The sequence below is a fragment of the Sturnira hondurensis genome, unplaced genomic scaffold (assembly GCF_014824575.4).
Source record: "Sturnira hondurensis isolate 20B ecotype Veracruz unplaced genomic scaffold, ASM1482457v3 Scaffold0022908, whole genome shotgun sequence".
Taxonomy (NCBI): domain Eukaryota; kingdom Metazoa; phylum Chordata; class Mammalia; order Chiroptera; family Phyllostomidae; genus Sturnira; species Sturnira hondurensis.
The window spans coordinates 2,905,804-2,932,431 of NW_028095539.1; the positions used below are offsets into that span (position 1 = coordinate 2,905,804).

Sequence of the window (26,628 nt, forward strand, 5' to 3'; positions counted from 1 at the left end):
GCTTGTTCCTTTCCCTAAATATCGTAGGGTAGCACCTCTGCTTAAACCTTTCCCTCTAGATGCTTCCCTGAGGCGGACCCCATAACTTTGGCTCTAGGCCTCTCTGGGTGCAGCATATGGGGAAGTGGGAATTTGCTAGGAGATTGGGCTCAGTTTCGGAGGCCTGGAACTAATCGCGGGTTCTAGGGTCTGATCAAGCTTATAATGGGGCAGGTGGGGCAGTGGGGTCCCCTGAACTGGAGTTGTGCAGAGGAATTGGCGTGGGCTTCAGTAAAGCCTAGAAGGGCTGTGTGGGCCAGTGTCCCTGCACGAGGCCTGTGTAGGTGTGTGTGTGCATGTGTAACAGTTAGCCGAGGCTCCAAGAGGCCTGGGGGCTTGCAGGGATCTGAGGCACTGCGCTAGGACTGGTCAAGGATGCAGTGAGGCCTATGAGAGCTGAGTGGGCTGCTGGTCCCTGGAAGAGACCAACTTAGGGGAGGGGATACTAGTGTCCCAGGCTCCAAGAGGCCCGGGGATCCCGGGGGTCTGAGGCTCGCACTGAGGCTGCCTGCAGGCTCCGTGAAGCCCGGGTCGGCGGCGCGGCTGTGGGTGAGGCCAGGCTTGGGGGCAGGCAGGTTAGGGTTAGGTGGCAGCACGGGCTCCGGACGCCAGGGTCTCAGGGTTCCGGCTCCATCAGCTCGCCCGAGCCAGCCCGGGGCGCCGGCTGCCACCCCCGGAGCCAGCACCAGAGCCAGGAGGCCCGGAGCCCGGCCCGCGTCGGCAACGCTGCCGCTGTTGTCGCCACCGCCGCCGCCAGGCCGCGCCCCGCCCCCGCCGCCGCCGCCGCTCCCGGTGAGGCTCGCGCTCGAGCTGCGGCGCCGGCCCCGCCGCCTGGGCCCCGGGCCCGGCCCCTCCCGCGCCGCCCGGGCGATGAGAAGCTGCTTCTGCGTGAGACGGAGCCGGGACCCGCCGCCGCCGCAGCCGCCGCCGCCCCAGCGGGGAACAGTTAAGTGAGGCCGCGAGGGCCGGGCGCCGCGGAGGTTTGGCCGAGCCGGCCCTGCTGCCCCGGCGGGCGGGCGGGCGCGGGCCCCGGGCCGAGGGGCGGGTGGGCGGGCGGAGCCGAGCACGCCGAGGCCTGCGGGCTCGGTGCCCGGCCCGCGGCCGGGACAGGCCCGGCGGCTTCTGCCCGGCCCTGCGCGCCGCGGCTTCCCGTCCCGGCTGGGCCTTGCGGCGGGCAGGAGGTAGGGAGCTCGGGGACCCGAGTGCTAGCAGCGCCCCCAGGGTTGGGACAGGTGATGGCCTCCCGAGAGCCCCTCCGCCTGTCTGAGAGCCCGGGCACAGACTTCGGACAGACATTTGACTGGCCTGGCCTGGGGTCCAGCTCTCTGTAATCACGTGGGTGCAGACCAGAGTGCACCTGAGCCTCAGGCATCATCTGGGGTGTGGCCTCATCTGTGACCTGGGCACAGCCAAGAGGAAACCCAGCCAAGAGGAAACCCTGGCTGGGCACCTGTCTGCAAGATGAGGCGCCTGTCCTGGGCACTGGAGACTCAGGATACCCATTCTGGAAGGACGGTGGCTGTGTTGATGAGCACCCCACAGGGACTCCAGCTCCAGTGGGGCTCAAGGGCAGGGGTTGGGACAAGAGCCTAGCGCCAGGGGACATCAGATCCTGAGAGGCCCAGGTGAAGAAGGCTCATGAGCATCTTTGTCCTCTTTGTTATCAACACATGACTCTTCCTAAATTATCAACCTTTCTCACCATAAAAAAATGTGCCTCTTCCATTCCCTGCTCCTCAGCCGCCTTTTCAGCAAGGCACAGAGGAGGGCCATGCCAGGGCAAAAGGCAAGTGGCTGTTGCCCCTTCTCTGCTCCCTGCCCCCACCCAGGAAGCAGCGCCCACTCAGATTTCTGCCACAAAAGCAGACAGCAGGCCATGCCTCTTCTGCGGCCTTTGTCTCTGGTGGTTCCTCCTCAACTAATCTCTTTGTACATTTCTCGACAGCTGGCTGGATCTCATCTCATTTTAACAGGGCTAGAAAATCTTATCGGTGGCACCAGAAAAGCCTCAGAAAAGTTAGGAGATAAGCTCTGTGGAAGCCTAGGCTAACTGAAAAACTCAGTGTACTCAGAAGGTTAGTTACAGGAGGTGGGCAACACCTCTCTTGCTCTCCGGAAATTGTGCAGGGTACTTTGGGATTTGCCATACGTAGAATATTTAAATGGGGCCTCTGAGAGATGGGGCCTCTGCTGGGACCGGGGCACCCAGACTTAGCGAAGCGGTTGACATGGCAGTTACTGGTTCATCTGAACCTAGAATCAGCTTCGCTCATGCACAGTTTTCATCCCTTCCTTCTAGCCTTTTTTGGCTGCACTCCTTATTCACGTGGAAGGCATTCTCCCTGACCTGCTACTGTCCCGCTGGTGGGCTTTCCCTAGTGTAGCTGGAATAGTGCACATAGTTATGAAATGCAAGGGCTGTAGAATTAGACCTCATCTTAAGCCTTGGCTTTCCTACTCACTGTGTGTTCTTAGGCAAATTAATGAACTTTTCTGAGCCTCAGCTGCCTCACCTGTAGAGTGAGGCTAATGATAATCTCTCGTGCGTAGAATTGTGGTGGGAATTTGATGAACTATTGCAGGAGAAGCACTTAGGTCCGTGCCTGCCGCGGGGGTGAGTGGTCAATAAAAGTGAGTGGTTATTAAGGTTTGTTAACTGATTAATCAGAGTAGCCTCATTATTTATTTATTTATTTTAGTGTGCCTTTCTGTGGTTATTATTTAGCTCTTCTCAGGGCAAGTGGGAAGGGAAGCTGGAGCAGAAAGAACGCTGGACTTGAGCTTAGGGGCTTGGGTTCGAATCTCACTCTGCCTCCTGGAACTCAGGTCACTCTAGGCAAGTCTTGGAGCCTCACGGAACCTTTCTGAATTCCTATTTCCTTTTTCGTTAAAGTGGCTTAAGAATAAATCCTACCCCGTAAATCCAAATAAGCTGATGTATGGGAATGCGTGGGACATCGTAGAGGATGAATGCGGTGGTCCTCACTGAGTTGCAGTGGGTTTTGGGGACAGACCCCAGTTTGGTGGGTCTGCCATCTAGACAGTATGTGTGGGAGGCAGTGTGGCTCTAAGAAAGAGACAGAACAATATCTTGCTTTAGTACCTTTCCCAAAACTGAACACCCAAATACGTTCCTGGACCCCTTCTCAGGGCCTTGGAAGGGGTGGGGGTGGGGGTTGAAAGTTCGTCTCTGTCTGTTTCAGAGCAGGTCTGCTTCTGGGGGCATCCAAATCCCGGTGTCCGGGCCCCTCTGCCCTAGCACATTGGAAGTGCTCCACGCCTCATGCTCAAAGAGTGACCTCCTCGCCACACTGGAAAGTAATGATGGTGTTGGAGTCCACAGGGGAAATGTCAAAGGTGCTATTATGATGGTGAAGATAACAAATGAGTACATGGCTGGATGTGGTGGGCCGAGAACACTGTACTTAGTGGGCTGCGGCTGAGTGAGCAGAGTCTCCTTTGCTTGTTAGGCTGTGGGAGGGGAGGCCTGGGTTCCTGGAGCGAGCCACCTCTCCCCCGGGCTGTTCTTGCTCGCTCCCTGGCTCTCCTTGGTCTCCGGCTTGCTGGGCTGCCCTTGGGAATTGCGGTTTCCCTGCCTTGTCTGCTCTGTCTGCAGTGGGGTTGCCTGCGTCAGGTCTCCTCTCCCGGGCTGCTCGGGAGGTGAGACACTGCAGGGTGTGTTTGACGTTACCTCCTTGCTGGGGCCACCCTGTGGGCATGTGTTTGGTTTACTTGACACGCTGCTGGCGAGATGCAGAGCTTGTCCAGGCTGAAACTCGAGAGGCCCATGGGCCCGGAGCCCAGGGGCCCCGTGTTGGAGCTTTGTAGCTCATCTGTCCCTGCGGGCCGGATGGCCATCTTGTCGAGCCCGTGGCCAGAGTCAACAGCGTGAGGTTGTTCCGCACACATATTTGTAAAAAGCGGGTACTTATCAGCAAAGCAAGCCGTTCCAAAGAGTATCCCCTGATACTTTAGGAGAGATATGTAAATGAATGCATTCTTCCCTAGGGTGTTGATGAAAATGCGGATGCCAGGACCTCACACCTGGACAGGGACTCAATATCTGAGGAAGTGTCCCCAAATCCGCATGTGTAAAACCCATCTTGGGTTGTATTGATGCTTATTGACGTAGGAGAACCACAATGGTAGATACTTAAAAAAAAAGTTGTAAAATACACCTGACGTAACATTTAATGTTTTACCCATTTTTAACTGCACGGAGCCGTGACACTAAGTGTCTTCGCGCTGTGTGAGTAGCCTCCAGAACGTCTTCCTCTTGACAAACGGAAACTCCCTGCTCTTTAAATAACTCTTGCTTCCCCCTCCCCCATCCCTGGCAATGACCCCTCTACTCTCCATTTCTGTGAATTTGACTAGTCCTCTAGGTACCGCATATACTGTATTTTTAGGACGATAAGACGCACCTAGGTTTTAGAGGAGGAAAATAGGAAAAAAAATTTTGAAGCAAAAAATGTGGTAAGATATGTAATAGGCCCGTGACCCCGCTTCACTGCTGCCCCCCGCCCCCAGGGAGCCAGGTAAGCAGTATTTGGAGTATAAGCCGCACCTGCTTTCCTCCCAGATTTGGGGGGAAAGTGTGTCTTATAGTCCAAAAAATACGGTAAGTGGAATCCTACAGTAGTTGACCTTTTGTGACTGGTTTATTTCACTTAGCATAATGTCTTGCAGGTCACTCATACTGAAGTGTGCGCTGGAGTTTCCTTGCTTTTTAAGACTGAATAATACTCTGTTGTACGGATGGGCCACGTTGCGCTGGTCCCTTCACTTGTTTATGGACACTGAGGTTGCTTCCACCTTTCGGCCATTGTGAGTAATGGCACCATGAACGCGGACGCACAAATCTCTCTTCGAGTCCCTGTTTTCAGCCCTGTGTTTCGGGTGTGTGCCCCGTGTAATTGCCAGAGCACACAGAAATCTTGTGAGCTTTTGGAGGAGTCGCCATGCTGTTTTCTGTAACAGCTGCATTTTCATTTCCACCAGCAGTGCGCCAGGCCGCCGCTTTCTCCACGCCCTCGCTGACGCGTAGTTTTTGTTTTCGGGTAGTAGTAGCCCTCCTAAAGGGTGTGAGTAGGCATCGCGTTGTGGTCATGGTTTGCATTTCCCTAATGACATCCTTTCTTTCCCCTGCTGGTTGGCCATCGGTGTGTCGTCTTCGGGGAAACAGTCAGTCAGGTCCTTTGCAGGTTTGTCATTTAATCGTTTCGGTGTCTTTTGTCGTTGAGTAACAGGGGTTCTCAGTAGATCTGGATTTTAATCCCTTATCAGAGACCATCGTTTGCAAGTGTTTTGCCCCATCCCGTAGGCTGCCTTTTCCACTGTGTGGATTGTGTCTTTTGAGGAAGGTTCTGCAAGTTGTTTACACGCATGAGAACCCTGTAGAGAAAACAGTATTATCTCTTATTCCAGCGTTGTAGGGGGGGACGCGTGGGCCCAGTGTGGGCAACTTGCCTGGGGTCGCACAGCTGTAGTGAGTGTCAGGGCTGGCATTCAAGCTTGGGTCCCGCTGACTCCAGCTTGCAGCATTTCCGTCCCTCCACCCCCGACCCCCACCCACCCCGCTGAGCTGATGGCCTAAGGAGGCCCCATGGGGGTCTGCAGAAGTGGCCGTTGATTTGAGAAACATTCAGTTGCAGGAGAGGAACTGGGAACGGAAGACTTGGGAATCCCTCCCTTCCGACCCTTGGGACGCCCCTTCCTGTAGACCTGCAAAGAGCAGAGAAGTGCAGACTCTCTGGCTTATCAGTTTGTTGAAGCATTTCATAAGTGTGTTTCAGAGCCCATCTACCACTCACGCCTCTCCCCGCCTTCTGTGTCGTTCGCGCTGCCAGGGATGCTGCGTCTTCTGCCCGCAGCCCTCACCGCTCTGCACCCTCCCTCTTTCCCAGAGGCCAGCTCCAGGGCCAGCCCCTCTCGCAGTCTCAGTGACTCCCAGGCCAAAGGAAGAGTCCCCTCATTTGTAGTCCCTTTCTTTTGGGATGTGTCCTCCAGCCTTTGAACTCCACCGGTGGCGGCCATGTCCTGTTGGTCGCTGTGTCACCGTGCGCGGTGGCATTACCCAGGGTCGGCCCCAGACCAGTTAAATCAGAACCCAGGGCTGGAGTGGGCAGTGCGGCTCTTACACTCCTTAGGCACGGCTTCTGTGCAGCCAGCCTGGAGTGCTGAGGCCGCCTCCCCTCCCCTGCAGAGGGCCATCCCCGGGGCGGTACTGTTTGTCCTGCATGGGGCTGCCTTGTGCGCCCTCCTGAGTCCAACGAAACATGGGCCATTTTGAGAGGATGACAGGACCTTCATGCATTTGTCCTTCCAGCCATCTATCGATGGTTACTTATCGAGTACCCCTGTGAGCCAGGCACTGGCAGGCATAACCCCTTCGGGCAACTTATGTTCTTTTAGGGAAAGCACATTCGAACCTGAAAGATAAGGCTGTGTGCGCACCTGTGTGTGCTGAGACTGTGTCCTTGGACAACATCAGGATTCTTGGGGGCATCACCTACCTGCCTGGCTGGACAGTTGGGGAAGTTTTGGGGAGAACGCAAGACATGACCCCAATTTGGAAGGATGGGGTGGCCATCACAGGGAAGGAGCCAAGTGGGCTATGCTGCGGAGGGAGAGGAGACTGGGGGACTTACTCTGAGGCTGTCCCTCTCGGGCAATTGCCTTCAGGTTCTTGCCATTCATTTGTTTGTTCATTCGTTCAGGCATCAAGCCTCTGATGAGACACGGCTGCCGCGTATTTCAGGTTTGCCCTGCAGCCCAGCCGTCTGAGCATCCCCGCAGCTTGCGAGAAACGCAGCTTCTCGGGCTCTATCCTAGACCCACTGAGTTGTTCTCTGGGGGGTGGGTTCAAGAACCTCTGTTTTAACCAGCTCTCCGGATGGCTCTTGTTCATGCTAGGATCTGGGAACTCCTGCTCTGGAACATCAGGTTTTCAGTCCTCATCGGTGCACGCCCTCCCTCAGTGCCCAGTGGAAGCTCTCCATGAATGTCTGTGGAGTGATGGCTTTGTGCCAGGTCCCGTTAGGCTCTGGGAATGTGGGAGATGCTTTGGGGGAGAATGGCAAGGTCAGTGAGTTTGAGGTGTTAATGGGACGTGCAGGTGATGAGAGACACGAGATACATACCTGAGCCTCAGGAGGGAACTCCGGGCTGTGGAGGTGTTTTGGAAGTCGTCGGCACACAGGTAGAAGGATTAGATGCCCGAATGTCTGAAAAGAAACTCCCAACACCCATGTGACAGTCACAGGGGCGGGGTGGGGGGGCACAAGGCGCACCTCCCTCGCCTGAAGCTGTGTGATCCGATGCTTCTGGCCCCGGAGCCCGTTTGCCCAGCATTGGGGTGACATTGGCTTTTTTTTTTCTCTGCAGACACTGGGGCCATCAGGGCAAGGGTATGACTCACCTATGTCAGTTAACATCCAGGAAGCCTTGCTCTTGGGGCCTCCTGGGATGGTTTCATTGGTAGGGCGTCTGCCTTCTGTTGGGGTCGTCCTTCTTCCTTCTCTCCAGGGGACAATATGGCTCTAAGGCCTGAAGGGACTGGGCAGGGACAACCTCGTTTACAGTAACTGTGGGCAAGTGGGTGCAGGGCCCACCGTGCACTGGAGAATGCCAAGCGACGGGCTCCCCCACCCCCCTCCCCACACCAGGAGCCCTGGTTTTGCAGAGTCAGGCTTTCAAGGGGCAGGACTTTGACCATTGCTGTGCTGTAGAACTTGACCCTGGATTTATTTTTGGAGAGTGAATTCCCGGATCTAGCTTTGAACTGTACTGGGCTGCAACCGCCTGAACCCCAGGCCTGCCTCACATGGTTTTAGGAAATTTGTTTGGTGATCAAATGGTTACTATAAATGTAATCATAGGTCAGATGGAGTGGATGCATTTGTACACCAGGTTCTTCTATTAGAAGCCACAGACCTTTACTGGAGAAAAGGAAGTGCTCGCCATTGTTAGTCCCCGAGCTGGAGAATCCCTGGTGATCTAGGTGTGCTTGGAGAAATACTTGCCTTCATTTCCCAGCATCTTAGCAGCCGTCCTGGTAGCCTGTGGCCTGTTGCCACCGGACCGCACTCCACAGCGTCTGTCGGAGAGATTTGGCTTCCGCTAGATAAGTGGTCCGGACCTAAGTGCAGGAGGCACCAGGATGCTCTTCGATGCTATCCTGCGGTCCGCAGTGACGCCGCAGCCTGCACACTGCCCCCCAAGAGCCAGCTAGCCATTTGCCTGGGTGCTGCATGGACTCTGGCCACAGCTCGCAGTCTCCCGGGGAGGTAGGTCTTTGCACCTCGGCTGCACAGAGGTGGCCCGGTTTGTGGGTTTGTGTGTGTTGTGGCGTGCACTGGCGTAGCCTGCCTGTAGGCCTTCTCCGGGGCGGGGGGGTGGGGGAGATGGGGGCAGTGTCCTTCTGTCCCCAGCTTAAGTTGTGTTGGCAGAAAGGTGCCAGTAGTCCTGGGGCAACGGAGAGGGGTGTAGGTTCCTGCAGACCACCGCACCCCCGAGAAGCAGGCGGAGCTGCGGGCCACAGCGGCAGCTTTTCCTGGGGGACAGCCATTTTCAGCCGAGACCCTGCTCTCGGGCCATTTCCCACAGAGTGAAATATTATCCACCGCTTCTTCCCAGCCCTGCAAACTGGGAGCTGTGGGCCGACACTTACGTCTTTTGTGCCTTTGACTTTGGATTTCAAACAAGCTGATAGCAATGTTACCCTTCTGTGGGGATTTAATTAACCCACTATTTTTGTCGTTTCAATGACAGTAGCCCAATTTACCCAGCCCCTCCCCCAATACTTTGAAATTACTCTGCTGAAAAGTTGTGCTCGAGTCATGCTGTCAGCCCTGGTGGGCCGTGCTGGCTGGTGAGGCTGCCGAGCCGGCAGGGAGGCCGAGTTGAGTTTGGGGTTCCTGCTGTGCCTCCTTTGAAGGCGGCACCCCATGCCCCCTGCAGCTGTCGCACCCCCCTCATCTTTAAACTCCTCAGCCCGCACCTCACCCCCGCTGACGGGGCCTCGGTGGCGAGGGGTCTGAGCTCTGGTAGTTGGGTTTTGATTTCAGTAAAGGAGTTGATAAAATGAGATAAACCCCAGGCTCACAGGGCTGGGGAAATTAAACAGAGATGATATCAAAGTTCCCCTGAGTTTTCAACTGTGATACAGTAGCTTAGTTTTCTCCCAGACTGGGGCCGGGAGGCACGCCTTTGATTCTGAAACAATGCTCAGCATCAGTTAAGCCCAGCTCCGCTGACTTTTAGGGATTAAGCAAACTGTTGTAGTAATTCTTTGATCAGCTACAAGGGAGCAGTGTGCTGTCTGTATGAAGGGGCTTTATAGTTAAAGTTCATTCCTCTGTGAACCCTCCAGGACGGCGATGGGGCTGTGCCGCAGTGCCTGAGCCGCACCCCCCCGTCCCTCCACCCCCAGGCACTGTTTTCGGCATTGCAGGCAGAGGCAGGAAGCGGTTTTCTTCCACCCAGCGTTGTTGCATGGTGTCCACCCAGCATGACAGGGGAAAAATCCTCCTGGCTTGGAAAACACACCTCACCCACACTGCACACACAAGTGTGCACCCTCGCCCTCCCACCTTGCAGAGAAGTCCTCCTGGGTCGAACACAGAAGCAGAGCTAGACACTGCGGCCCCCGACTTGCAAATGATCTAGCAGAGGCGGCCGGGCACCAGGGTTAGAGATTGGGATGGGGATTGGGACCAGATGACCTCCGAGCTTCAATTAAGAGAACCGGCTCAAGATCACTGCGCTCTCCCCACACCCAAGAGCAGACCGGCTCCCGGTGCTGCCACCGCCTCCGCTCCTTACCTGGCACTTGCTGAGAACCCACTTAGTCTGAGTTGGCTCCACCCTATAGTTCTGAGTAATTTCAACATCCGTTATCTTGTCATCTGAAATACTGGGTCAACTTCTGGTTTTCACTGGAGAGGCGCAGCCACAGCGAGCACGGTCGAAGTTTTGCAAATTGCTCCCTCCCCCTGGTTGGCCCGGCGACTGGCTGTCGGTAATGGAGCCCCTGTGTGCTGTCGATGGACCCGCACGCAGCATGCATCAACCTATTCCCTCCTGTGCAGTGCTCCGATCTCCCTCATTAGGCCTAAATTTACCTCCGTCCTACACAAACATGGCCTTAGCTCATTTTTATTGTTGTAAATTATTTATGAGGGAAATGTTGAATCTTGAAACTGAGGTGTGAAGGAAATTAATCCCCTGTTACTTTTGTCTTTCTGTACTTTTCTTCCCCATGCTTCACTTATTGGGCCACGGCAACAGAAAGAAGGGCTGTGGCATTTTTAATATAATTAGCGTTGAAACTGCTTTCTCAATCGGATATCGGGTCGGGTGCTGGCCTCTCTGCAGTGTCGCGGAAAGCAGACCAGACTGGGGAAGGAGGACCAGAGGCCCTATTTGTCTGCCGGCTGCGTGATGCCTGAGAACTCCAGGCCTCAGGGGTTTTTTTCCCTCCCCCACTAACTCAGGGATAATACAACCCAGCCACCTCCCAGGTTTAGAGTGAGTGTTGATTGAGACAGAGCCTGAGAAAGCTTTTTTTAAAAAAAAAATTTTTATCTTCACCAGAGGACATTTTTTCCAATGCTTTTTAGAGACAGAGGTGGGAAGAGAGAGAGCGAGCACGAGTGAGCAATATCGATGTTAGAAAGAAACATGAATTGGTTGCCTTCTCTTATGTGCATTGACCAGGGATCAAACCCGCCACCTGGGTATGTGCCCTGACTGGGAATCAAACCCGTGACCTTTCTGTCTACAGGATGACGCTCCCACCAACTGAGCCACACCAGCCAGGGCCTGAGAAAGCTTTCTGAGAATTGTAAAGCTCTGTGTGTCAGTGTGTTTGTGCACAGTTAGGGTTTTGAGAGAGGTGGATGCTGGTGAGGGGCTGCCGAGGGTGAAGCCAGGGGCTGTTGCAAGTAGGCCCTGGAATTCTGTTTCAGACCAGCATCGCCTCTTGCCAGACAGGTTAATGTTGGCTTTAAACACCCTGCCCCCGCTCCTCTCCCCCCCTGGCAGATCTGCTCCGCAGGCCAGCATTAATGGCCTCTTCTCCCCCTCACAGAGGCCTGGCCTGTGACCCTGGGCAGCTGAGAACTGGGAGGCAGTGCCATCCCGCCTGGCTCGGGGCTCCACCACAGCCCAGGAAACGTGGAGTGCTAGTTAATAAATGGCCTTTTGTTAGGAAGGTCAATTGAACTGACGGTAGAGACGCTGTTAAAAGTAATTTGCAGTCAGAAAATATGTAATTCAGGGCAAGCTGCTTTGAGTGATTGCCTCTGCCATGGATATCTTGGGCGTTTCTCATTAAAAGCTTCCTCTGCTGGTGGTGGCGGTGCTCCCTCCACTGCCGCGCCGGCCTCAGCCCGTGCAGCAGCGAGGAGTCATTTGTCTGTATTTCACAAAGGCTGCCTTGATCCCCAGGGTGCGGCAGCTGGGGGGCAAAGGAAAGAAGGCCGTGCGAGATGCTCTATGTGCCGCTCGGCTCAGCCCGTCCTCCCATCCTGCAGGCTGGGCTGCGACCGCGTGCACAGGCCGCCAGTCCTTTGTCTGCCTGGGCGGGAGGCAGCCTGCAGCCATCTTGGAACCTGCTGCTGGGCTGCCTCTCTGGTGCATTCTGGGAGCAGCATCCTTGCTCTCAGAGCGAATTTTTCCGGCTGCACTCGAGAGCGCGCTTCAGAGCAAAAGAGAGCCATTGTCACCTGTGCCTCGTGGAGGATATTGCAACCCAAGGACGTGAATCTATCAGCAAATAAAACATGTCTTATTTATTTCCATGCTTACCTCCCCCTCCCTCTCTCTTAGATAGTAGAGGCAGTGCTATCTTAATAAGAAAAAAAAACTTACCTCGCATGTTTTTTATTAAATTCACAGCATGATATTTCAGCACAGGCAGAATTCATACGTTCTGTTAATGAGTTGTTAATTGCAAAGCATTTCGGTAACCAACAGCAGGTACCCGTATTTTGCAAACTACAGCATTGTTATTGTTATGTTACCAGTAAGGTTTTCCATTGAAGATACTTTTCAATCAGTGTGTGCTTCGGATTGGGCAGGTGCTGATCTTTCATTTTGAACCTCCTTTATTGGGGGTGTGCGTGGGTGTTCATTCACTCAATGTTTTCTTTATGCCTACTGTGTGCATTAAACCCCATGCTTGAATGCAGATAAGCCCCACATGGTGAGTGGAATTTGAAAACAGAAGACGAGGCAGAGACTCGGTGTGGTTTCCTGGGCTCAACCCTGGGCCTCCAGAAGCTTATTTTCAGTAGAATTAAGTGAGGAAATACTCGGTTTGGCTTTTGTCATAAACAGGTGCCGAGAGTGCGGCCGCTGTCAGGCTAAGAAGCGGCTGGAGTGGAGGCTTGGCTCCATCGCATCAAGTCTGTTTCCGGAGCCTTCTGTGGGGTCCGGGGAGGGCTGAGTACGTGGGTGACTTGCACAGAGCATTTGGGTTGTTCCTGTTTAGGAGGCACAGTCATGTTTAATAGCCTCTGCCTTTTCTGCTTGTGGGCTGAGAACCGAGACCATCCCTCCTGCCTGCCAGTGAGGCAGGGTGTTTGGTTTGCGTTAGGAGCAGTGACCAGCCTCGAGAGCTCTGGCTAGGCGTGCAGCCAGTGGAGTTTAATTGCTGCAGAAGGAGGTGGAATTTAACTTGCTCTTTTTCAAGGCTTGTCCTTTTACAAGTGCTAGAAGTCATTTACATAAGGTGTTACCTTTATTTGCTTTCTGGTGCACCGCCACTCCAGCTGCCCACACCCAGCCCTCTCTATGTACTGCTTGTCTCCTCTGGTCACATCAAGAGGCAGAGTGAGCTGCAGAATAATAATTCCATTTCCCTCCCTTTCTCCCAAAGTGCCCGGCAAGAATTATGGTCATTGTTAGTGTTCGGCTTTGAGTAAATGCCCACGACCTGTGGGATTAAACAACCAAGGGGCCTGCCTGTCCTCCCGGGAGGGGCACCCACCACGTTTCCGGTCAGTTACACTGGACCGTGTGCCCCAGACCCCACCAGCCTCATCTGCTTTTTGTTGGGCACCTACTGTGTGCCTCCAGGCTCCTCCTTCACGTGACTCTTAGTTGTCGCAGCAGCTGTGTAACCGGCAGCGCTGTGGCTCCGTGTGCTTGGTCCTGGAGCCTGGGCCGAGCACCGTTCCTTCGCCTCTTCCCGGCCTTTGTTTGCAAAGCTCTGCCTACTGAGCAGTCCACCCTCGGCTGTGGTGGAGACCAGGGGTTTGGAAGTCCGCTCCTCCGTCAGGAGATAGTGTAAGGGAGAGAAAGGCGAGTGGTTCTGATTTATCCTCAGAGAACCCTCTGGCATCTGTTCAGAAGTCAGGCAGCTGGATGGGAGATTGGAGCATAGTTTGCTTTTGGGTTTGAGTTAACATGACCTGCTCAGAGAAGGGACAGGCCCTCATTAGCTGTGTTAGCTCAGCATTCCAAGCGGCCCCAAGATGGGTAGGGGCCAGGCATGTTTTGAATTCTTGATCTGAGGAAAGAGTCAGGTGAGGTCAGGGCTCCTTTCGCCGGTTCAGGCACACACGGAGCTGAGCCCAGGGCATTCGCTGAGTCTGGTCCTGTCTGTGTGAGACTTCGCATTGTTCACGTTAAACGCTCAGTTTGAATTTTGTGCTTTCTTTTTCCTTTTCGGAACCAGGACCCATCCACCATGCCTGAAGTCAAAGACCTTTCGGAAGCCTTGCCAGAGACGTCGATGGACCCCATCACGGGAGTGGGGGTGGTGGCCTCTCGGAACCGAGCCCCGACAGGCTATGACGTAGTAAGTCAGGGTGCTGCTTTGCACTTTTCGTTCACGGGTTCCACAGACAGTTACCTCCTGTGCTCGAGGCCCTCCCGACCTCGGGTGTGAGGCGTGTCCCTTCCTTCTGGTAACTGCAACAGGGAGGGAGGGGCCCCGGCTGGGCAGGCCCAGGGAGTGTCCTGGGCCGGGGGTCAGCCCATGTGGGCTGTGCCCAGAGCCTGGTTGCTCGACCTCTGTGAGGCTGCTCATGGTCACCTTCTGCAAAATTCAGGGGATGGGTCAGTTGGTTTCGTCACTTCTAGTTGTGACATTTCATGATAAGGATTCAAGAGGCGGAAAGACCCTTGGCGTTTGTCATCGGCTGTCCCACGTGTGTAAGTGTCCCGAATGCATTGCCCTAGGACCGCACAGCTCTGTACGGCTCACGTAGCCGCCTCCCACCCCGGAACTCGTGTAGTGCTCACGGTCACTGTGGGGCTGGGGGCCAGCAGCTTTATTTCCACTTTGCTGATGAGGAGAACCCATGCCCCCAGAAGCAAAGTGGCAGAGCCCCTCCCCCTCTGTGGGGGCGGTGGGTCAGGACCACCCCTCCCCCAAATCCCTGCTGGAACTCACCACCACCACTGCTTAGCAGAGACCTTGCCTTGCTTTTCAGCAGACATCCGTGGTGTTCAGTAGTACTGGTGGCTGGAATTGGTTATTTTGTTGTTTCAGTAGACAAGTTCCGATTTGGCTGGAGCTTGAAAAAAAATGCAGAGTAACATTCGGAGGGTTCAGCGCAGTGTTCGGACGGTTCAGCGAAGAGTCCAAAGTGGTCTTATTTTCACTTTCCTCATTTGGTTTATGGCTGCATTTCATTCTTGTTCATTGCAAGCGTGTACCAAGAATACGTAAGAGTAAAAGAATGAGCCTTAGTAGCCAGCACTGAGAACCCACTGCCATGATTAGATTAGCGTTTGATGTCTTGAGCATGGCGGGGGCAGGAGGACAAGCCTGGCCCAGGGCCCCCCCCAGGCCGTGCTTCTCCGCCTGGGCACCACTGACGCCGGGGGCAGATGATCAGATATGTCTGTGCTGTGGGGCTGTCCTGTGCTTGTCGGCTGTTCAGCAGCATCCCTGCCCTCTACCTGCTGGATGCTAGTGGCACCGAGTTCCCAAGACAGGCCACCAAAAACTGTGTCCAGAAATTGCCAGCTGTCCCCAGGCTGAGGACGGGTGCGAGTGGGCAAAATCAGCCCCGTTGAGAAAAGTGCCGTGTGTCTCAGGTCGGCCCCGCACTGGGTCCTGCATGAGGAGGGAGAGGCCGGTTGAAATGCTCCCCATCACTTTCCCAACTGTTTGAAAGCTTATAAACATTTTAAAAGTGAAAGAACACGGGAATCTTTTTGGACAAAGGTTTGAGTCTTACCTGCTGCCTGACTTCAAAGTACTGCTTGAATGTGTAACTTGCTATAAAATAGAATCATTAGGTGTGGCTTTGTGCCAGAAAACTCTTGGGGAAGCTAATAAAAGTGTTACCGATCGGAGAGGCCAGAGTGTCTTGTGATGAATTGGACATGAAGCGGCACAGCCTGTGCGTGGGGCGGCGGGCTCTGGCTCCAAGGACTGGCCCCTGGGCTGCTGGCCCAGGAGGGCTCCTGCGGGGGGTTCGCACCAGCGCCTGGGTCTCACGCCTTCATGCTGTGCTGTTCGAGGTTGATCTGTGTCTCTTACTCCTGCTTGTACCTTTGGGGTCACCTCGAACGCTTGGCCAGTGGGCCTGTGACGGTCTGGTTTTCCGGAAGTCTCGGCAGGCCTGACAGGAGCAGAATCTATCCCTATCATTTTCTCCTAACATCTCGCTCAGGGCAGAAGAGCGCAGTGTCAAGCGAGTAAAATTAATAAGCACATCTCATGATGCGCTGGGCCATGCACGATAGTGAAAGGTGAGCAGGGTGAGAGGCTGCAGGGGTCAGTCTGGCAATTACCCAGCTTCGCGCCGGGGTGGAGCGTGGCCCAGCTCCCTCCGCAAGCCCTTCCAGCGAGAGCGCCAGAGACATCTCCTCGTACTGACTGCTGGACTCTTCTGGATAAGCATCCGGTTCCCCAGAGGTCTGACCCTGAGTTCAAGGGCATTGGGGTGGGGAGAAGGGCTCCCCGTTCCCTTTATCTGGAGTTTTGCATGAAGTCATCTTTACACTGAAATGTAAGGTGTTTTATGGTGGCTGGACGCGGAGGTGCTTGGCCAGAGCTGCCGTGACCGAGGACGCCCTGCTGCGGATTGTGGCGAGAACTCTCGCTGTCACATCTGCTTTGGGAGTCACCTGTCCCCGTGTGCGGCCACAGTAAGCACTGTGACCGCGTAGCCCTGCGAGGCAGGCACCAGATGGACGGCTGACCCTGGCCAGTGCAGCGGCTTCCTAATGAGCAAAGGCCCACTTGCTCCTGAAAGTAAAAGATGCCAAATGTTTGTTTGTAAAAATGTAATTTTGCAACTTCTCTGAAGGTCAGGGGCAGCGTCTTAGGCTCGGGGCTGAGGGTTATTGCGAAGCAGCTCCTCCATTTATTGCCCTGGCGTCCGCAGTCCTCTCTGAAACGGCCTCCCCTACTGCCCCACAGCCACACTGTCAGGCCTCAGAGTGGCTGGTGGCGACGCTCCCTGCCGCCAGGGTGGGTGGGTCTCGAGTGTCCTTGTGACGCCGCAGTGCCTGGTGTAATGGCTGTCCCAGATGCCTGGTGTTGGCCCAAGGTCCTCCATGCTCTTCCGTCACGTGTGGACGGTCAGTATTCGGTGACTCGTCACGCTGTAGAAGCAGTCCCTTCTGGAACTCCTCTGCACAGAATTCGCTCGTGGCTTCCAAGTCCCACTGGGAAGCTGCCGCGTCCAAGGGCATCGGGCGGACCTCACCGAGGACCATTTTGGGTGCGGCCCTTTGTTTTTCCAGTGGAGTACGTCCCACCGTTGACAGTCCTTTTGCCTTTCTGAAAATTCTTTGGTCTCTTCCCAACCCAGAGGCTAGCACCCCAGTTCTGTGTGTGAGCTGACTCCCTCTTTCCAGACGGGAAGTTCTGCTCTTCGATAATGTACTTTTGGGGAATATACCTGCCCATGCCAGTATTCTTTTGAGGGGGGGCAAAAACAAAAGCCAGCAATACAGAGGAAGAATAATCACACACTGCAGAGTGGTTTAATTTAAAATGTTTAACTTATCCAACCTACTTCTGAGCGCCCATACGCCCCCGCTGGATGCCGGGGAGGCGGTGGTAAGTGCAAGCACCCACCGACCCCGCCCACGTGCCGCCCGCAGTCTGGAAGGGGAGAGGACAAGGGACTGAGTCCACAAGTACCTGTAAAATAAAATCGGGCGAAGTCCCTCGAAGGGAAGTCCTAACAGACCATTTTTGTCTTTCACACCTGGCTTTGCGGGCTCATCCTTTTCTCTTGCCAAAGCCCAGATCACGACAGCAGGAGCCCCCTCCAGCTTCCCTCCAGACACCGCTCCCTTCTGTCCCTGGAGGCCGCCCGGGTGTCCGTCCTCCAGCTTCCCTGAGCCTTTCCCTGGGTACCGCCTCGAGCGGGCTCAGGCTTCTCCACCTGCATGGTTTTCGCTGGCGATGTCCATGAGGTCACCCCTGGCCAGGCAAACTGCCCCCGCTCACCTGGCCTGAGTCGGGTGGATGCTGCTGTCCCTTCTTCCGTGACCTTTCGTGGTTCCCCTACAACAGCTGAGACCAGAGGTACTTTTAACAAGACTTTTCTGGAGCTTTGAGGACCCGGAGATCTGCCCTGACTGGTGTAGCTCAGTGGATTGAGCACGGGCCTGTGAAGCAAAACCCGGAGAGCTTTGAGGCCGGCTGCTAAGGCCCAGGCCGGCCCCGACCCCTGCTTTGCCCAGCCTCTGCCACGCTGATGGCTGCCCTCACCGACCCCCTTCCAAGAGCCAAGTTCAAAACTGCAGCCCAGAAAGTCCCAGCCTCCAGGGCCTAGGAGACTTTTTCTCCTTCCTCACGCCAGTCTAAGAGTCCCCCGTTCCCTTTCTGAGAAACCCTGCCCTACACACTGGAGTCTCTCTGTCACAGGGGCCCTGAAGTGACAGAGTGCCCCCCAGTTCGGTGACTGTTCTTGGACATCCAGGTGGGGGATTCTTAAGCTTCCCATATTTTTCAGTACTTCCAAGGTTCCTGTACTCCTCTTGTTTTGGTAAAATTCGACTCATCCTTCACAACCCAGTTCAGACAGCGTCATGGTGCTACTTTTCCTGACGTCACTCATTCATTCATTTATTCACGCATTTGCAACACACATATTTATCGACCACCTACTTTTGTGCAAGGCACCGGGAATCCCAGTGTTCTAGGAGGTTGGGCCCCGTGAGGTGAAAGGCGAGAGCTGCGGATGGATGGGAGGACGGGGCCAGGTCACCAGCGAGCACTGAGAAGCTCCCGAAGGCGTCTGGCCGTTACTCAAGGGCGTCGGGAGCCGTTGAGGGCGTGAAGGGGCAGCGGTTCTGGGGTGCCTGCTTCCCGGGGTTTGCTCGTTGTGTGCAGCGAGGGCAGTGATTGGAAGGCGTTAGGCATGGGGCGGCGAGTGCGTGCTTTTGGGGGCGTGTGTTGGTGCGGGGCGAGAGGGTGGCAGCCGGATCTGAGGGGCTGAGCACACACTCCTTCAGAGAGGAAAATAGATTCAGTGTTGGGGGATGGGTGCAGAGGTGAGGAAGGGCGGGACCAGCATGGCGCCAGCATGTCTTGCTGGGAAGCCGGGTGGGTGTCGATGCTGTCAGTCAAGACGGGAGCAGAGGCCACCAGGTAGGTTCGGACATGCTGAGGTCAAGGTGTTTGTGAGTCTAGGTGGAGATGAGCGGCAGCCCTGGGTCAGAGGTCTGGAGAGAGGTCTGGGCATCGTCCTCACGTAGCACAGACCAGGCAAGACTGACTTGGTCCAGGGAGAGGGTGTGGAACCAGAAGAGATGAGGCGGCTCGTGTCCTGGAGTGTTGCTGATGAGGGATGGGCGTGAAGAAGGCGCTGGGAAGTGACCAGGGCCGAGCATCCAGGGGGCAGGTGGAAAATTACTAAGAAACCGAAGGGAAAAGATTCTGGAAGAAGAGGTAGTCCTTTGTGTTCAAAGTTGCCTAAGGGGCAAGTGAAGTGAGACCGCAAGGTGGAGGTGGCTGTGAACTTGGTGGCAGGCTCAGAAGCAAGATGGGAGTGGACTTGAAGAGTCCAGTAGAAGTGGGAGGGGACGATGGGAGGCAGTGCAGACGGCCTTTGAAGGGTGGAGGCGCGAGGAAGTGACACCTCGAGGTGACGTGGGGTCGCAGGTACTTGTCTCTTTGTTTAAAGGTAGAGAGTGATGAGCGTGTTTAGTTGCGCAGGGGAGAGCGCCAGCGGTGGGGTGAGGGGGCTGGCTACAGGGGAGAGGGGCCGTCCAGTGCAGCACAGCCCCGGAGGGGGCAGACGGCTCAGCATCCCAGCGGGCAGAGAGGAGACGGAAGCCGTGTTGGTTTAGTTCCCCTCCTTCCTCTCGCTGGGAAGCCAGCTCTGCTCCCGGCCTCCAACCCCGCCCGAGGTGCCCAGGGCAGCACGTGGACCAGTCACCCCAGAAGTCTCCACTTGCATTTCTTCCTTTCTTCTCTCTTGCTCTCGCCCTTTCTCTCAATACTCCTGTTTATTTCTGAAACTGGTTAGGCAACAGGACATTTCTTAAAGACTGCCGGAGCTGTGCAACTTATATAGGCCCTACATGTCTTTGGGAGTTTCCAAATAATTGGAAGTTTCCAGTGCTTGAACTGTCCCATGGGAGGGCTGTGGAGGTGCTGGGGGAGATGGGCCCCCCTCTGGACCTGTGGGCTCTGTCCAGGGGGCATAGAGAGGGATAACTTTAAAATCCCAAACCTGGCCCTGGCCGGTGTAGCTCGGTGGATTGAGCGCCGGCCTGCGAACCACATGTTTGAGGTTCGATTCCCAGTCAGGGCACAGGCCTGGGTTGCGGGCCAGTTCCCAGCGGGGGACTCACTAGAGGCAACCATACATTGATGTTTCTCTCCTTCCCTCCCCCTCTAAAGATAAATAAATAAAATATTTTTTTAAAAATCCCAAACCTGAAAGTGAAGTTCTGTATTTTACTCACCAAAACAGTAAAAGGAAAAATCTTCTACATGCAGATTCAAGCAAGCTGGTATTTTTCAGTAGTGATCAAGATATTTTAAAGATCCCATGAAAAGCATGTAAAGATGGAAATGACATCTTATTTTAAAAAATAAGGTAGGTAGCAAGAGGAGAATGAGGGACATATTCCTATGTCTAGGCTGGTCACAGCTGTCACGTGAGTATCCAGAAAACTGAAGCTGGGGAAGGGGGTGAGCAGGGCGGGAAGACCACCCTTCCTCCTCACGGCCAGGACAGAGGCAGCTGCCCCTCCTGAGCTCTGCCGTCTGGGCCGACTCCTGGTTCAGGAATAACCGCAGGCTAAATCCGGCCTCAGGCAGTGGTTTATTTTCAGAACCAGAGCTTGTTTTGATAAGAGGTACCAGGTGTTCTTCCCTTTAGTTTTGTGAGGACACACATTAAACTGAGATTTACTGAAAACACGGAAAGCAGTTTTATCACCAGCCCTTTGTGTAAGTCTCGTGTCTTCCCGGCCCCTTCCGCTTTGCCCTGCGGAGCCCCGGCTTGGGAGGGGAGAGTGCCAGGGAGGATGCACGTGACTGCCGGTGCTTAGCACAGTCCTGGCATCCAGGAGGCAGGCAGGGAGCAAACGCTGGCTGCCATTAGGGCAATTCGATCAGAAACCGTGGCAAAAGTTGCCTCCTTCTTGGCTTTTCCTTGCTACCCACCAGGAATCCTGGTTTTGACCCAAAGACCACAATAAGGACTTACTCCACAGAGGGTTCATTCGGAAAGTGGGGAGGACCCACGGGGAACAATGCCGTGTTCTGGCATTTCCTCTTGTTTGCTGCAACTTCCTGTTCATTATTGGGAAGAGCTGCTTGCAGTGAAACCTCTATTAGTTGGATTAATGGAAGAAATGAGGGGCCTGCTTTAATTTTTCTTCCATTTCTTTTCAGATAGATTTTCTATTTGGAGATCATTGTAGAATTTGCATGGAGTTTTAGGAAGTCATGCGGGGAGATCATGTTTACTTTTTTACCCATTTCTCCCTGATGTAACAACTTGCAAACTTTAGTACGAGATCACAGCCTGGGCAGGGATGTGCACAGGGTGAAGATACAGAGCACTTATGTTTTTAAATGGACCTGGGATTTTGTTTTTTTTACGGAGGTATGGTGAGGCTGACTGACCAGGACACAACTGCACTGGAAAGGCAGTTTGTTGCCATGGATCCCCAGAGATGGGGTCACAGGGGAAGCGCAGGGGCTGGGCAGGAGGCAGAGGGAGCCAGGGGAAAGCAGGGGCAGCAGCCTGCACTGTGGCTTCGGCTGGGAAGGCAGGGCAAGGCAGGCGAAGCCGACCCGGGACTGTCTAGTTGAAACAATTTCAGTGGGCTCTGGGCTACTCGGTGGTCTCTAATGGTCAGATGCCTGGGCTGATTTAGGAAAGCAGGAGAGTGTCCCGGACGGAAGGAGCCTGATACAAGAAGGCGGATGGAGATAGGCACTCAGGATTGGTTGGTTTGTATTCAAAAGTGCTCACAGGTAAATTTTTTACTGTCTCTAGGGATTAGCTAACTCCTTTTTAACCACTGACAATGACTAATTTGTTCTCCATTTCTGTAATTTTGTCATTTCAGAAATGTTATAGACATGGAATCACACACATAGCATATAACCTTTGGGGATTTTTCCCCCCCAGAACTCAGCATTATTCTCTGGAGGTTCATCTGGAGAATCTGTTGTGCACGTCAGTAGTTTTTTCCCTTTATTGCCATACAGTGCTCACTGATAAGCCTGTACCAAGATTTGCTTAACCGCTTACCCGTCGAAGGGCATCTCGGTCGTTTCGTTTGGTGCTGTCGTGCATAAGGCTGCTGTAAATGCTCACGAACAGGTGTGTGCTGGCTCGAGTCTTCGTTCCTCTGGGGTGAGTGTCCAGGAGTAATTGCTGGTCAGGTAGAAGCTGCATATTTGGTTCCTTCATGAAAATGCCCAACTACTTTCCTGTGTGGCTGTAAACTTTTTCCACCAGTAATGTAGGAACGATCCCGTCTCTCCACATCCTTTCCAGCCTTCGTAATTGTCAGTATTTTTTGTTGGCCACTCTAATAGGTATGCGGTGAGAACTCAGTTGGATTTGTTTTGTTTTTAGATTTTATTTATTTATCTTTAGGGAGGAAGGGAAGGAGAGAAGGAGAGAAACATCAATGTATGGTTGCCTCTCGTGTATCCCCTGCTGCGAACTGGCCTGCAACCCAGGCATGTGCCCTAACTGGGAATCGAACCGCGATTGTGTGGTTCGAAGGCCCGCACTCAATCCACTGAACTACACCAGCCAGGGCAGAACTCAGTTGGTTTTAATTTGTGTTATTCGAGTGGCCAAAGATGGTGAGCATCTCTTCATATGCTTATTTGCCATCTCTGTATCTTCAATAAAATGTCACTTCACGTCTTACTCATTTTCTGATTGAGTTGTTTGAATTTTTACTGTTGAGCTTTAACAACTTTTTTAAATATATAGTTTGGTATGAGTGTTTTGTTGATTTTGTGATTTGCAAATACTTTTTTTCAAGTCCATACTTGCCTTTTTATCTAAACAGGGCCCTCTTCAGAGCCAATGTTTAAAGTTCTCATGGAGTCCGAGTGTCAGTGCTTCCATTTCTCAATCGCGTTTTCACCGTCAAATCTCAGCCTCGTCCTAGAGCCTGAAGACTCCCTCCTGTTGTTGTTTTTTTTCTACAAGTGCGATGGTTTTACATTTAACATTTAAAGCTGGTACATTTTGATTTAATTTTACATGAGGTGTGAGCTTAGGTCAGAGTTCTCCCCTCCCCCCTGGTTGAACAACTGCTTGGTACCTTTCATTGAAAAGGCAGTCTTTCCTTCTGAATTGCTGTCAAAGCCTTAGACGGGATCAGTCGGGCATTTTGGGCGGCTCTCTGCTCAGCTCCACTCTGTGCGTCTCGTCTCTGCCAGTACCACGCGGTGTTGACTACTGCGGCTGCGCGGTAAGTCTTGAAATTCAGTGGAATGATACCTCCCACTTTATTCTTATTTTTAAAAATTATTTTAGCTACTTAGGCTCATTTGTGTCTTTCCATATAAACTTTAGAATAATCTTGTCTATATCTATAAAAATTTTGCTGAAATTTAGATGGTAATTCATATTTAAAACGCTCTGGACCCAGTTCCAACATGGGCGTGGCGCGCCCACTGACACGCCATGGGTGTGTGACAGGTCAGCAGTTCCGACACCGTCTCCCTGGGGACAGCCTCAGAGTCCGCAGACCACAGGCTCAGTCCCATAAGACTTCCACCACCTCCCTTCAGGTGACAGTTGCAAGACTGACTTGTCACCTGTGCTGCTCTGATCGGCTGTGGATCAGGAATTCCACTGACCCTCCTTCCGGGGTTCGAGTAATTTGAGTGGTCCACAGAACTCACAGAAACCTTTTGCTTACTCAGTCACCGGTTTATTATAAAAGAATACAACTCAGAAACAGCCAGCTGAAGAGGTGCACAGGGCAAGGTGTGTGGACAGGCACAGAGGTGCCAGGCCCTAGGGCCCAACCTGCCGCTGTCCCTGAATCTCCCCATGTTCCCCACACTGGAAGCTCTCCGAACTCTATCATTCAGGGTTTTCTAGGTGGCTTCATCACACGGGCGTGGTTGATCAAAGTGTCAGTCACTGGTGATCAGTTTAAATACCAGTCCTCTTCCCTCCATGGAACTGGAGGAAGGGGTTGGACTCAAAGTTCTGAATTTGTGTGCAGAGTTATTTGTAGCATTCCCTCCTTATTCTTTTGATGTCTGCACAGTCTCTAATATTCTCTGTTTCGGATACTGATCGTTGGTGTCTTCTCTCTCTTTTTCTTTGTCAGTCTCTCTAGAAGTTTGTCAGTTTTATCAACCATTTCAGAACAATCAGCTCTTCGTTTCATTGATTCTTTTCTACTTTTCTGTTTTCAGTCTCACTGATTTCTGCTTTTATCTTTGTTATTTACTTCCTTCTGCTGGTTTTGGGTTCATTTTGCTCTTTTTCTGGGTTATTGAGTTAGGCGCTTAGATTATTTATTTCAGATTTTCCCCGATTCCTAATTCCTTTCAGTGCTGTGCATCTCTCTGCCGGCACTGCTGTCGCTATTCCCAGCAAGTTTCCATACGTTTCGTTTTCATTGTTGTTCCGTTCAATGTATTTTTAATTTTTCTTTAGACTTCTCTGGCCTATGAGTTGTTTAGAATTGTGTTGTTTCATTTCTGCGCATTTAGAGATTTTCCAGCAATCTCTTTGTCATTGTTGTCTAGTTTGAGTGCCTTGTGACTGGAGGACACACTCTGTGTGGTTTCAGTCTTTAAAAATGTGCCGAGGCTTGTCTCATAGTCCGTGAAGTGGTCTGTCTCGGCATATGTTCCACGGTCACGTGAAAAGACTGTGCCCTTGGCCGTTACTGAGTGAGATTTTCAGAAAATACAGATTAGGTCCCCTGGTTGGGAGGGTTGTAGTGCTCTTCTGGGTCCTCGCTGGCTTTCTGTATCCTTCTTCCGTCAGTTTTAGAGCAGCGACATCTCCAACCGTGACTTTGGTATTATCTTTTCTTCCTTTCACTGTATCAGTTTGTGCTGCCCACGGTTTTCAGCTGACGTCTGGCCCGTGCACATTGAGGACGGCTCTGTCTTCTTGGCATACTGACCCCTTTGTCATTGTTCCATGTCCCTTTCTGTCTTGTGATTATCTTAGCTGTGAAGCCTGTTTCATCTGGTGTCGGTATAGCTACCCCTGCTTCCTCTTTAGATTAGTGTTTTCATGATGTATCTTCTTCCACACTGTTACGCTCAACCTGCTCATGCCGTTATGCTGGGAATAGGTTTCTTGTAGACAGCGGGCAGTTAGATCACGTGGTTAAAGCCGCCCCGCAAACCTCCGTCTTTTAATTGGCGTATTTAGATCTCTTATATTTAATGTAATTGTTGATTTGTTGGGACTTAAACCTGCCATTTTATTTTTTATTTTCTGTTTATTCTGTGCTGTCTTAATTGTTTTGTTTCTCAGTATCCTTTTTCTGGCCTTCCTGTGGGTTACCTAAACATTTGTTAGAATTTCATTTTGGTTTATCTAAGTGTTTTTTGAGTATATTTCTTTGTAAAGCACGTTTAGTGGTTGTTTAGTGGTTGCTTCACACACACATCGCACGTGTGTGACCACGCGTGTGTGTATCTGGTGCCCTCACTTCACTAGTTCGAGCAAAGTGTAGAACCCTCTTGCGCCCCTTCACCCTCCCTCTCTCATCATATAATTGTCTTAAATGTTTCCATATCGGTGTTACAATTTTTGCTTCTACCATAAAACGTAATTTAGAAAAATTCAAAAGGATAAGTCAATTTACACCTATTTTGTATATACCATGTTTTTTTCTTCCTTCCTGATATTTCAAAGTTCCTTTTTTTTTAAATCATTTCCTTTCTGTTTGGAGAACTTCTCAGCAGTTCTTTAAGAGTGTATCTGCTGGTGACAGATTCTCCTAGTTTTCCTCTGTCTGAGAATGTCTTTATTTGCTGTTCATTTCTGAAGGATGTTTTCCTGCATGTAGGGTTCTGGGCTAACAGTGTCTTTATAGCACTTGAAAAAGGCTGTGATATTTCCTCCTGGCCACCGTGGTTTCTAATGAGAAATCTGCCGTCGTCCGAATTGCTGTTCCCTATAAGTAAAGTGTCGTGCACTCTCAATTCTTCAAAATTTCTCCTTTGTCCTTTTTTTTTTTCAGGAGTTTGATTATGATGTGTCCTGGTGTGGACTTATTTGGATTTATCAAGTCTGAGGTTTGCTTACTTTCTTGACTTTATAGATTTATGTCTGCTGTTAAATTTAGGGACTTTTTAGCCATTATTTCTTCAGGTGGCTCTCAGCCTCACCCTGTTCCTCCTCTCCTCGAACTCCGATGAAAGGGGTCTTGGGTCTTTTGTTAGAGCTCACAGCTCCCTGAGGCTCTGTTCATCTTTTGTTCAGTCTCTTTTCTCTCTGTTGTTCATATTAGGTCATTTCTATTCCATCTCCCAGTTCACTGATTCTTTCTTCTCTCTTTTCTATTCTGCTACCAGGTCCATCCATTAAGTTTATTTCAGTTACTGTATTTTTCATTTCTAAAATTCCAATTTGGTTCTTCTTTATCTTTTCTATTTCTTTGTTGAGACTTTTTGTGTTTGAAATGTGTTCATAGTTGCTCAGGGACACATTTTCACCATGGCTGCTTTAAAGGTCCCCCCTGTCCCCCCGGATAATTCTAACCTCTGTGTCATCCTGATTTGGGCTCTGTAGATTGTCTTCTTGTTCATTCTGAGACCGTTCTGTTTCTTGGTGCTTTTCCTCGATGAGTGGGTTTTGGTTGAAACCTGGGGATTGTGGGTACATATTACACAATGAGATTCTGGGTCTTATTTAAACTTTTTATTTTAGTTGGCTCTTCTGACATTGCTCTGGCAGGAAAAGGAGGGTGCACCATCTCTCTACTGCTGGGCAGGAGTAGGAATTCAGTTTCCCCACCTAGCTTCTGTCGACCCCCAAGGTGGTGGGGCTCTCTGTCCCTGCTGGGTGGTGACGGGAGTTCTGACCCCCAGCTCCGTGGTGGGAGTGCTTCCTTGTGGCTCCCCTTGTGGACCCTGCTGACGTCACCAGGTTGGCCAGGTGGCCTTGTTAGAGAGCACGATGAAAGTCC

General features: G+C 52.5%; 1 protein-coding gene and 1 long non-coding RNA gene across 4 annotated transcripts in view; one reads left to right on the forward strand and one right to left on the reverse strand.

Annotated features, from left to right (window-relative positions):
* Positions 1 to 823: 823 nt before the first annotated feature.
* MVB12B (multivesicular body subunit 12B) overlaps positions 824 to 26,628 on the forward strand; it is a 151,636-nt gene continuing 125,831 nt past the window's right edge. The window contains exons 1-2 of one of the 3 annotated variants that reach the window (XM_037037044.1): positions 824 to 984; positions 13,724 to 13,846. In XM_037037044.1, coding sequence (XP_036892939.1) covers positions 910 to 984; positions 13,724 to 13,846 — 198 coding nt within the window. In that variant the 5' untranslated portion in view covers positions 824 to 909. Of the gene's footprint in view, positions 985 to 1,126; positions 1,221 to 7,778; positions 8,328 to 13,723; positions 13,847 to 26,628 lie in introns of those variants that run through there. The other 2 variants (XM_037037046.1, XM_037037045.1) reach the window with 2 other exon arrangements.
* Positions 5,363 to 7,316, reverse strand: LOC118980400 (uncharacterized). The gene is made up of 2 exons (XR_005065091.1): positions 7,182 to 7,316; positions 5,363 to 5,433 (listed from the first exon to the last, which is right to left on the reverse strand). It is a non-coding gene; the product is annotated as an uncharacterized LOC118980400 (long non-coding RNA).